Genomic DNA, 12,504 nt, shown 5'->3' with positions numbered 1-12,504 from the left:
AAGACGGGCGCTACTACCAAGCTAACTGCTTCATACTGCAGTGTCTCCTTCCCGAACTCAGAGGGTTCCCTGCTGCTGAGGACACCTCTTCTAAACATTCATTGTTTTGATATGGAAAATACTCAAGCAGATTTCAGACCCAAGCCTGGCTGACATAGCAGGCCAGGTGGGAAACTGCAGAGCTCGGAGGGCAGGCCTCCTAGAGTCCAGCAGAGCCAAGAACTTCCAGCTGTTCCCACGATGCCTGCTGCCCCACCCCACCTTCTGCTTCCTTACGAAGTGGCTGCATGGGTCTGGGAAACAGGCTGTGATGCGTTGGGTGTCAGTTAAGAGCAAGAGGGGCCCTCAGAGGAATAAGCAAGCAGAGGGGTACTGAGGGTGAGTTTGGGGACCACCTAGAGAAGACAGCTGGGCACTCAAGTCCAGAGATCCAGGAGTCTTCGTTTCACCCCTGAACACCAGCGGACTCTGAATTTCTGAGCTTCCATTTTCTCACATGTAAAGTGAGGATGGCTCTAGCAATACTTACCTTACCAATCTCAGGAGACTGTTTAGTGGGAGGGATTCGATGACTTATTGTAGATGAAGCCATTCTGTAGAGCACCTTGTGAGTGTTGTCCTTATGACTGTCACTACTATTTGTAAGAACAGCAGACCCATGGAGAAGGTGAACCTCGAGCCCCTGAGGGCCTGGGACAGTCAAACAACAAGCGGGTGCACACTTCTTACAGATGAGTCACGTTTCCTAACCTGCTCCCTGGCAGGAAACATAAGGATCGATGACCACTTGCAAGAGCAAGTGACTGTTTTGGATCTAGAAGGAATAGGTGGAAAAACCTGTAAGGCTGGGAGGTGTTTTTGAGAAATACTATATTTCCAAAAATATCCCCAAAATGTGTTCCACTAAAAATTACCAAAAAGGACTGGATGCTGAGATGAGTGTGGGAACCGACTTCCTCCCCCAGGCCTTCTCTTAACAATGAACTTCCAGTGAGGATATGGGATGCAGGATGTGCCAGATTTATTTAACAACAGAACCTCCTTTCCACAGAGCATCTACCAAAGGGTTTCATGAAACATACTTTGGGAATTAAACCCTCCAGCTGAGCATGTAATATGGGGACATGGATTATAAGAAAGGAAACAAGAACACTTTGTTAACATTCAGTCAATGGTAGGCAGCTGCTGGACATTTTGGAAAAAGGAGAAATCTGTTTTTTACCATGGCACTGACACAGTATCACCTGTTCCCTGAACCCCCTAATTCCAGCCCCTCGAGATCCACCAGCTATGCAACCCCACATTTTACAGTCACATACATTAAATCTACGTTTATTTTTTGTTCTAAAATGTGCTTTTTCTCTCTTTAATATTAGCCCAGGACCTCCACCTCCCCTTAAAAAAAAAGCCAACAAACACCACCACACGCACACATACACACACACCACCCTCCAACCAGGTGAAAATCCCCGGCGATTAGTCTATAACAAATATTGACACGAGGGGGAAAAAAGGCATGTTGAAATGTATTAGAATCAGAACCTGTACAAAAAAAAAAAAAAATTAAAATATAACCTGAAACTGTTCAAGTTCAGAAAGGCTACTAGTCAAGTCCTTTTCTCTTGCCAGGAGAATGCCATCATCAGAGGGCTCTGGGTCACCAGCCAGGGAGGGCGGGAAGAAAGAAACAGAAGCAGCAACAAATCCTTCACCAGAGGGGCCACGACACACCATCCCCACCACGGATGCAGCCGGGAGGAATTAAAGACCTCGGGAGAGCGAATGTTGGCAGACAGCCTCCGTGGGCAGCCGGGGCCTTCACACCAAAGGCCAGTCTGAGTAGTCAAAAGGCAGCAGGGAGCGAAGCCAGCAGAGAACACCAAGCCAGAAGAGACTTCTGCCACCCAGCAGACCCATGGTAACCCAGCACTGGTGCTCAGATACCAGGGGTAAAGACAGCCCAGTGCTCCCAGCTAATTAGAGATTGGAGCTGGGCATTAAGAGGCTGAAAACCCGCAGGTTTAGTAAACACAGCCCAGCGTCGGCATCCCTCCATGGCCTGAATGGAGCTGCCAACAAGGGGTAAGGCAGGAGAGGGAAAAAGAAGCATTTTGATACCTGGCTACTAGAGAGCGCCCACACCTCTGTGGGTACTGTGTACAAGGGGCTGGAGAAGGCAGGCACCCCCCTCACTCAGAGAGCACCCATCCCTGTGGGCCGGTTAAAGCTGCTTCCGGCTTATGAACAGCCTGACAAAATGACACGAAGCAAAAGGAAAACTGGGAGACAAGCCCTTAGACAGAGAAGAGAACCTCCTGGAGGGAAGCTGGGCAGTGTCGGCCCTGTTGGGATGGCATCCGTGGAGCCCCTGAGTCTGAAGGGAGCAACTGGGGACAGGGGCGGTGGGTTGGTGGGGAGGGACTTAACGGTTCTTCTGGAACAGTACCAACGAGGGGGGAGGCGCTGGTGAGGGGACGGGCAGGTCTGGAACTCACAGAAGGTGGAGAGGGGAGGAAGCAGGCCCTCGGTGTCCCCTCCCCACCTGACCCAGGCCTGGTGAGTGCCAGCTGCCCCAGCCTGCCCTAGTGGCGGCTGGAGACCAGACCTTTCACTTTGGACATCTTCTTAGTGGGCTGCCTCTGCTCGGCGTGAGGGGGACACTCTCGTTCCGCCAACTGCTGTTCCATCTCCTGAGCCGAGGAGGACGCAGTAGCTTTGAGGGTCTTCTTAATGTTGGTAACCTGGAGGGAGACAGAGAATTGGCGTGCTCAGCCCGTACGTGCCAGAAACTCACAAGTTGCTCCTGCAACAACGGGGGCCACTCAGCGAAGAAACCAGAGCCCTCTGCAAGACCTGAGATTATCTTCAGAAACCCACGCAAGGGGAGAATGAGCAGGGGCTACTCAGAGAAGATATGTGGAAGTGAGTCGAGCAGAAAAGCGGAATGAATGATGCTTTCTTGGTTGAAAACGGGAAACAAGCCAAGTGGTAGTGGACCATTTGGCAAAAAGGTACAACAGAGCAGGTGAAAGAAAGCACTAACTAAAATGGCCACAGAAAAAGAAAGGGTGACACGAGATGCTTTACTCAGCTGACTGCTGTTCAGGTATGAAACCGCAGACTACTTTCACAAGAACTTTGGAATACAATTGCATGAGCCTTTATTTCGGCTTTCCTGGTGGCTCTGATGGTAAAGAATCAGCCTGCAATGCAGGAGACCTGGGTTCAATTCCTGGGTTGGGAAGATCCCCTGGAGAAGGGAATGGCAACCCACTCCAGTATTCTTGCCTGGAGAATTCCATGGACACAGCAGCCTGGTGTGCTGCATTCCGTGGGGTCACAAAGAACACGACTGAGCAACTAATATTTTCTTTCTTGAATAAGCAACTAGAAGGTAAACTTCAGCCAACTAAATGACCAATGACAAAAAATGTAGTCAAAGAAAAATGAAATCACAGTACTGTTTTCAGACCTTTCTTAACGGATATTTAAGCACCTCCTCCTGAACATATCCTATACAGTAACATGGATGTACTGTTCTATGAATGTTCTGCTAAGTTGCTTCGGTCGTGTCCAACTCTGTGCGACCCCGTAGACAGCAGCCCACCAGGCTCCCCTGTCCCTGGGATTCTCCAGGCAAGAACACTGGAGTGGGTTGCCATTTCCTTCTCCAATGAATGTTCTACCATTTCTTAATTAGTTCCTAGCTTGCTTTCCACTTACATATGGTGCTTCAATGAACAGCCTTTGCATACCTTTGTGAACACCTGTGGAGCTTTCCAGATCAAAGGGTTTACACATTTTACTTTAGTAACTACTGCTATACTGCCTTCTGAAACATGACTGTACCAACTTGTCCTACAAACTATGTGCTCCTATGCCCATATCATACACATTTCCCAACGCCAGTTCTAAAGGATCATTCACACCTTTGCCCTTCAGCTAGCTGAGAATAATAATAAAGGGAAGAAAAACAGAAGAGGAAATATCAACTTTTCCCCCCAATCATTAGAAGGAAGAAAGAGAAGAAGGCTGGTGCAGAGAAAGGTGTATGCTTGTTGGTAAGAGAGTAAGCAGCTTCCCCTGTTTGGTGGCTTCTGTGTTCTCTGGGAAGAAGCCCTGGTTTCTTATAGAACAAGAAGGGAGCTATTACTGTCAACACTTCTCAACAGGCAGAGTATCAGGAGCTTGAGTAAGAGACAGTCCAAATGCAGAAAGGAAAGCAACATAAAAATTAGCTTCCTGGAGGAGAGCTGTCATGTGCAGAATGGGCCTGGACTAGACTGCAGGTCATTTTGTTTTTTGTTGTTCTGAGATGTAGGAACAGCCACGCCTCAACACTGCTGTCCCCTCAGTCATCTCAATGGCATTGCTAAGAGGAGCATCAACAGAGGACTGTGGACGGGGACAGTGGACACGGAGGGCCACCGAATCCAAGGCTGGGTGCATCCGGTGTCGGCCAGGCCCAGACATGCCATCTCAGGACCCCAGGCATCCCACCTTCCCGGGCTCACTGCTGCTCTGTTATCTCCTGTTCAGGAGAGTTACCTGGTGAGGTAGTGAGCGAAGAATGTGAAGCAAGTGGACAGCCTGCCACTCTTTCTCTCACTTCAAGGAGTATTTGATGGCCATGGAGGAGAGATTAAGAAATGTGACTTCTCAGTTATCACTGCTTTATAAAACAACACTCCAAGTGCCTATTTAATACCACTTCAGTTTCTTATAGAAACTATCTCCCAATAAGCTGATATTTTGGGTGCTCAGTGACACTGGCATGCCACATGAAGAAATGAGACCTACCTCAAGGACAAATCTGGCTTGTTCTCCATTTCTGACATGCCACTCAAGACCTTGTACCATCCTTCCCTTCGCAACACATGCCCCCCATTCGAGCCACAGCAAGTCCCCAGCCGCACACACGGGAGCAGTCATTTCCCTCTACCTGGCTACCTGTCCTGCACACCCTGTCATTCCAGCCTGGGCAAGCCCCCTCCTTCACTAGCCCCCTCCAACCCCACCTCTTCCACAAACCCACCCTGACCACTCGCCCAGGCTGTCTCCCCTCAATCACACTGCCTGGCAGCGCCGCTCACTGTCAGATGGCGGCCTCCTACGTGCTATGTCTCCTCTGTTTCAGGGGTTCACATCTAGCTTCCTACAGTGAGACTACACGCTGACAAAGCTGAGCCCTCCACAGTCGGGTAAACAAACCTAGGTGAAAAGAGGACTTCCTGAAGAAACGAGGCCCTTTATCCTCACAAGGCCTCAGTTGGATGGGGTGGGGGTGGGGGTGGGGTCATGACATGGTTCACAGTGGGTCGTTATGCATATACCATGCTCAATCAGTTTGACTGTTGGCATTTAAAACACACGGAACTTACAAAGGAGACTGCTGAGCCAGTTACAGACTCTCAGAGTTGAAGGGGAGAGTCAACCAGCTTTCTGTAATAACTCCCCAGGTCTAACCATAGACACCTCCTTTTAGAACCCAAGACTGGCCACTCAGGCAGGTCCGTCAATTAAGCCTGTCTCAGCTCCATGGAATAATCCTGAGAAGTCTAACTCTGCCTTCACAGAGCCACTCTTGAAACAATGATTGATATCCTGCAGGCTGGTCCTCTTTGGCCTCAATGTCGTGCTGCCTTCTAATTTTCTTCCTTGAGCAGTCTGGCTTGCAGGCCAGAACCATCCCATTACCCCAGATGACCTAGAGTTTGTCAGGTCCCTCAGATTATGAGCGCCAGGAATTCTCACATGGGACTGCACCTGCTGACACAATCACAGCCTAATTCTACTAGAGACTTTAGATACTCAGGTGAAAGGGGAATCGAGACAGCTCCAGGGCAGGAAAACACCTTTGAGCTGTGGGGCCGAGCAAAGGCAGACAATATGAGTAGAGCTCATAGTGGGGAAAGGGCCACACAGAAAAAGGAGACCAGGGAGACAGCAAGAAGCCTCTCAGGAGGCACGGGAAGCACACACTAACAGCCAACGTGCTCAAGGTCTGTCACTAACTCAGCTTCTGGAGGATTTTCCATATTGAAAGAAAAGAGTGTACTTTGTCCAGTTATGCTGTATTACCTACCTGACTGGAAAATGGCTTATCTTGTAAACGCAGCAGGAGCTATATATTGACGTTCCACAGAACATCAGACTTATAAGCACATTCAAATATGAAGAATACATTCCAAAATCAAGTATAAGTGATGAGGTACTTTGTGGAGGTGACCAATACCTCCCTCCAGAGCATTTGCTCGGAGATGACAAACAGTTCGTGACATCACTGCTTTATCTCCTGCAGGTATGCTGGCATTGTGACTAATTAGTTTGTGTTATTTCTGTGAAAGACTAAAACGAGAGAATATTCTTAGGCAGTTTGCATGGGGCTGACTTCACTAAGAGGGAAAGCTCTTAAAGCTAACAGCCACCAGAAGTTTGCTGTTATAAGATTTGAGGGGAAAAAAAACATGGAAGTTTTCCCCTCTGAGAACACCAATCTAACTTAAAAATAAATAAAGATCAACTTAGCTGAGAAGATGACTAAAAAAGTTAAGAGTAACAGAAGCATAAATACAAGCAGAATAGAACAAAATTACAACTTGGTGGTAGATCTGTTTTCAAGTCAACAAATACTTAGTGAGCTACATGTAGCAGCCAGGTCATGCATTTAGAAAAACTGACAAGGCTCTGGGCTTTGATCACGCTCCCACTCTTTTCAGAGTTGTCTGCTCTACATTTCCTAGAAGAGTATCAAATTAGTGAAAAGTGAAAGTGTTAGTTGCTCCGTCATGTCCAACTCTTTGCGACCCCATGGACTGTGGCCCGCCAGGCTCCTCTGTCCATAGGATATTTCCCAAGCAAGAATACTAGAGAGGGCTTCCATGCCCTTTTCCACGGTATCCTCTCGGCCCAGGGATCAAACCCAGGTCTCCTGCATTACAAGCAGATTCTTCACTGTCTGAGCCACCAGGAAAGACCAAATTAGAAGGCTGCCTTAATTGGTAGTGGAGGTGACCTTGGTTATTGTTGTCGCTGTTCAATTGCTAAGTTGTGTCTAATTCTTTGTGACCCCATGGACTGCAGCACACCAGGCTTCCCTGTCCTCTGCTGCTGCTGCTGCTAAGTTGCTAAAATTGTGTCCGACTCTGTGCGACCCCATAGACGGCAGCCCACCAGGCTCTGCTGTCCCTGGGATTCTCCAGGCAAGAACACTGGAATGGATTGCCTTTTCCTTCTCCAAAGCGTGAAAGGTGAAAGGGAAGTCGCTCAGTCGTGTCCAACTCTTAGCGACCCCATGGACTGCAGCCCACCAGGCTCCTCCGTCCATGGGATTTTCCAGGCAAGAGTCCTCTGCTGCTACTGTTAAGTCACTTCAGTCGTGTCCGACTCTGTGCGACCCCATAGACGGCAGCCCACTAGGCTCCTCTGTCCCTGGAATTCTCCAGGCAAGAATCCAGGCAAGTGGGTTGCCATTTCCTTCTCCCAAGAGTCCTCTAGTTGGCTCAAATTTCTTTCTCTTGCACTTAAGCAAGCCCTTACTGCCACCTGGTGGCAGCATCAGGCCCTGCCAGCTGGAGCAGCTGTGTTTCCAGTAGCGGACTGCTGACAGCCAAGTCCACACGTGCTGGCTCTCTCGTTTAATAACCGTACTTTAAGGAGTCCACACTGTTGTCTAAGAACTGGTCGGGCTTCCACATTAGGCAATCAGTGCCTTCTTTCATGAGATGCCATTTATTATGGAAATAAACTGGAGCCATTCAAAGTTCTACAACTAGTTATCATTCATTTTGGCAAACCACCACAATCAAGCCCACCACCTGACACACAATTAGCAGCAGTCCAATCACCCTGGTTCGATTCTTGAGTTGGGAAGATCTGCTGGAGAAGGGATAGGCTACCCACTCCAGTATTCTTGGGCTTCCCTTGTGGCTCAGCTGGTAAAGAATCGCCTGCAAGGAGGGAGGGGAGTTCAGGATGGGAAACACGTGTATACCTGTGGCGGATTCATGTTGATGTATGGCAAAACCAATACAATATTGTAAAGTAATTGACCTCCAATTAGAATAAATAAATTTATATTTAAAAAAAACCAACAAAGAATCGCCTGCAATGCAGGAGACCTGGATTCAATCCCTGGGTTGGGAAGATCCCCTGGAGAAGGGAAAGGCTATCCACTCCAGTATTCTGGCCTGGAGAATTCCATGGCCTGTATCACAGGGTCACAAAGAGTCGGACACGATTCAGTGACTTTCACTTCACTTCACTCCAACCACACTGGGGCAGCCGGCAGCTATCAGGCTCCTCCTGGGCGACCAACCAGGTTAAAGAGTGTTTCAGGTGATCCCAAGTCAAGTGAGCGTTCTGCCTCTAAATCTCCTACTTCCGGGGTCTGATTTACAGGGAAGAGTCAGTGAAGAGGAGAGAGAGGTCAGTGAAAAGGAGAGAGGCTAGCCTTTCCTACTTCGCTCAGACATCAATCCCAGGTCAAAGAAGAAACTACAATCTTCAACAGGGGATCAGAGAGCTCACTAGAGAAGCAGCAGGCTTACTTTCCTAATTGTATCTGTCTTTGATTAATGCTAAATTAAATATAGATCACACTTCTCCTGCAAGAAGTAGGGTTAAAAATTTACAACAGGTGGAACATTCCCAAAGTAGGTGTGCCTGTGTAGTATACATGGGTGTTTGTGCACATAAAATAAATTCTCTCTGGTTTGTGAAAAGCAGACTTCAGCAGTTCACTGAAACAGGGTGTGCCTGAAATATACAACAATCATTTGAGCACTTATTATGCGTAAGGCACGGGGCAAAGAGCTGATCTTACAAAGATCAGGTTTTAATTTAAATAAGACACAGGTTTTATTTTTAAGAAATACATACAACAGAGTAGGGGAAGTCTTCAAATTTCACAAATCCCCCTATGAAAGGCATGACTACCTATTTCTTATGTTCCTTACCTCTAACTCTGGGTTCTAGTCTGCCATACTCAAGGACACCTGACTTTTAAAATTCATTAAATATCATTAATGCCTCAAGCTCCATCATACCAGAACAGAACTTTCAGTGCTAAAATTCTGATCTTCAGGGCTCCAAACAAATTGGGAGATGACTCCCACGGGTGTCCAGGCTACAGTCTCACAAACGCCCATTCACTCCAGGGCTGGAGCCTGCATCTCCCCAGAGGCTAAAGGTGTTCTGAATAACCAGGTGTCTAATACCACAATCACACACTTTTACCTTCACTTGTGTTTCATCCATCGAATTTTTTCCCTTTCTTCCTTGTTCAGGATAAAACATATGATGCATTTTCAAAGGTTATGACAAACACGCACAGATTAGAGAAGAATAAAACGAACACGGTGTACCCACCACACAGCCGAGGAGCAGAGCAGCATTAGGCCTGGATGCCAGGTGCCTCCGCCCAGCCTCACCCCCCCATCCACCCAGCCTAGTAACCATCAACCTTCCATCCACCCTGAAGGCCATCCCCAGACTCGTTTCTTGTGCTCTGCAGCTGCAAAGTGTGTGTGAGCTGAGCAATTACAACATGCTGGTCTCCAAGCCCACTCACCCTCTGGCGACCGGGAATCAGAAAGGAGACGGAGAGCACCAAGCCCAGGGATGGGTCACACTGTCCTCTACCTGAGCACCTTGCCCAGGGCCCGCTCGTGAGCACTTCATCTACGCCAAGATTCACGAGACAAGGAACAGGGATACCTGGGAGTGGGGACAGACACCCCCTGCCTTACCTCGGCCTCTACTTGCTGCTGAGTTCGGCTGTGGTTCTCCTTGTACTGGTTGGCTCTCAGAACTTGCTGCTCGATGCCCAGCAGGACTGCCTCGCAGCCATCACACCTACACAGGAGAGAACCAACCCTGAGCTGCAGAGAAGCCTGGGAGTCCACCAGTCTCCCAAATCTCCCTCCCCAACTCCATAGATGCTTGCTGGAACATTCCGTCTGCAGGGGCTCATACCCCTTCAATCCTGCCATAGGACAGGTTGTTACTAAATACATAAGACAAGGCATATAAAAACAAACACAGAGGATATGGAGCGGTTTCCTAAGAGTTTATTTTTGACCACGGCATGCAGAATACAAGATCTCAGTTCCCCAACCAGGGATCAAACCCGCGCCCCCAGCAGTGGGAACACGGAGTCTTAACCACAGGACCACCAAGGAAGTCCCTGGCGTGGTTTCTTAGAATACAGCTTCAATTTCCAACCTCTGTGTCCCACGGGAAAGTGGCACAGACCATGCAATTAAAGGAATTAGGAGAGACTGCACAGGTGGCAATGATTGATCAGTTTTCTCATCAGAAAAAATTATTTTCTAAAAGCATTCTATTTTGAAGATTGCCCTTTTTCTTAGAAGTGTGTTACTTCCTGGTTGCCACCCACCTCCTCATTATTTCATTTTCCACACTTTTTATTTTGAAAATTTTAAAATGTAAAAAAAAGCAGTTGGGAGAAGGAAATGGCAACCCACTCGAGTATTCTTGCCTGGAGAATCCCATAGACAGAGGAGCCTGGCAGGCTACAGTCCATGGGGTCGCAAGAGCCGGACACGACTTAGTACACTATCTCACCCCAGAGATCCTGCCACATATACCACAAAAACCAAACATCCCCCAGTGACCTTGGCCCCACTGTTCCAATCACTCCCAGGTGGGAATTCAGGCACATGTCCACAGAGGTCACAGACAACATACATACGGTTCTGTTATGTCCCATATATTACCCTTTCATGTCCCAAGGAAGACATTTTCTCTTAGAGATTTTCATTTAGTGTATCTTTAAAAAATCTTGTGTTAAACTTGCCTCCATCTTTTTCTTGGATAAGGACAACCCAGAAATGACCCTTTTGTGTCTGTGATGTTGCCATTCACAGCTTTTCTTGATAGGCCTAGTACAATCTTGAGAACAGGGCTGCTGTATGCTGAATGTCAGACGGTAGCTCTTAGCTTTGCCTATCTTAGGGAGTTATGCTGTGCATTTTTTATTGGTGTACCATGTTTGATTTGTCCCTAATACCTTTGAAGTTTTTCTTAGAAATGAAATAATGCAACCTGAACTTATTAAAATACATTTTAAGCCTTAAAAATAAAGAACAGTTGAAGCTGTAGTACAGTAAATACCCACCTCCCCTCCATTTCAGAGTCAGCAGTTGTGAACATTCTGCCATACCTGTGGAACCACTCTACATACCAGCTTTGTTTCAAATCTGATTCCAATGCCTAAAAACAAGAGGTAAGAATTCGTAGACACCCTGGGATGGGAGCTAGGAGAGCCCTGAGTGCAAATACGTGGACGCCAGATGTTGGAGGTGAAAACTGTGTCAGTCATCTCAAAGACAGAAACAGACAGCCAACTTCAGCAGGACTAGATACCGAAAGCTTCTCTTCCAGACCATGTTCATGTTAGGGGTATTTTATAAGTTTCTTTCCCATCTATTCTGACTTAACAGTTTTACAATCTTTTGAAAGCTCCTGTATGTGTCACATGTTGTAAAGGGAAAATGTATGGAGTCACACCTAGGACAGAACCTGGGGTGAAGTATGGGCAGCAACAGCCTGGGGGTCTGACAGGAGCTGCAGCGAGGGAAGCCTCTACAAGGTCAAAGCTGGGCTGTACCTCCCCGATATACACCTCTTGCGGCTAAGCCGGAGAGTCAGTCTGTTTAAAGACAGTTTTCACCCCCACCCCCACCCCTTGCCCAAAGCCTACCTGCCCTGTTTCATGATCTCAAACATGACATGAGCCCACCTGCAACTGTACTCTTCTCACCTCCAACTATACTCTCATCCTGGCCCTCCTTCACAACTCGGTTTTTAATAACTATAACAAATTCTTGTAGAATGTGCAACAGCTTTCACAAGCATCCAATTCCATTAAAATAGCGTATGTGCAAATGTCCCACTCCTTTTTATATACCAGAATACAGTTATCAAATATTCTATACCTGAGTCTATGTCCCAATTTAGAATAACCCATTCCTTGTCTTCAATATCCCTCATGGGGTTTTACAACAATGGCACCCCACTCCAGCACTCTTGCCTGGAAAATCCCATGGACGGAGGAGCCTGGTAGGCTGCAATCCATGGGGTGGCTGAGTCGGACACGACTGAGCGACTTCATTTCACTTTTCACTTTCATGAATTGGAGAAGGCAATGGCAACCCACTCCAGTGTTCTTGCCTAGAAAATCCCAGGGACAGGGGAGCCTGGTGGGCTGCCGTCTATGGGGTTGCACAGAGTCGGACACAATTTTAGCAACTTAGCAGCAGCAGCAGCCCAATGTTACTGATACTGAATATGGTTCTCTTAGCCACAAAATCTTACTGACACAAATTCCCCAGCTTGGTTGAAGGCTGAGGGTGAGTCTGTGAAGCAATAGGATCAGTGTCAGGCTTAAAAGACTCTACCTACCAACCCTGGGCATTTCACAGCCTACTGCTAAATAGCCCCCAGTTGCACAGGACAAGAACAATTTTACAACTATGACAT

General features: G+C 47.6%; 1 protein-coding gene across 3 annotated transcripts in view; it reads right to left on the bottom strand.

The window, feature by feature from the left end:
* Positions 1-997: 997 nt before the first annotated feature.
* Positions 998-12,504, bottom strand: part of COPS7B (COP9 signalosome subunit 7B) — a 28,682-nt gene continuing 17,175 nt past the window's right edge. For all 3 annotated transcript variants that reach the window (XM_025278458.3, XM_006054696.4, XM_044937955.2), the window contains 2 exons: positions 9,750-9,855; positions 998-2,741 (listed from right to left, as the gene is read on the bottom strand). In XM_025278458.3, coding sequence (XP_025134243.1) covers positions 2,583-2,741; positions 9,750-9,855 — 265 coding nt within the window. In that variant the 3' untranslated portion in view covers positions 998-2,582. The remainder of the gene's footprint in view (positions 2,742-9,749; positions 9,856-12,504) is intronic.

Source organism: Bubalus bubalis, chromosome 2 (genome assembly GCF_019923935.1).
Source record: "Bubalus bubalis isolate 160015118507 breed Murrah chromosome 2, NDDB_SH_1, whole genome shotgun sequence".
Taxonomy (NCBI): Eukaryota; Metazoa; Chordata; class Mammalia; order Artiodactyla; family Bovidae; genus Bubalus; species Bubalus bubalis.
The sequence above is the reverse complement of the archived record's forward strand: the minus strand, read 5'-3'. Positions and strand labels throughout refer to the sequence as shown.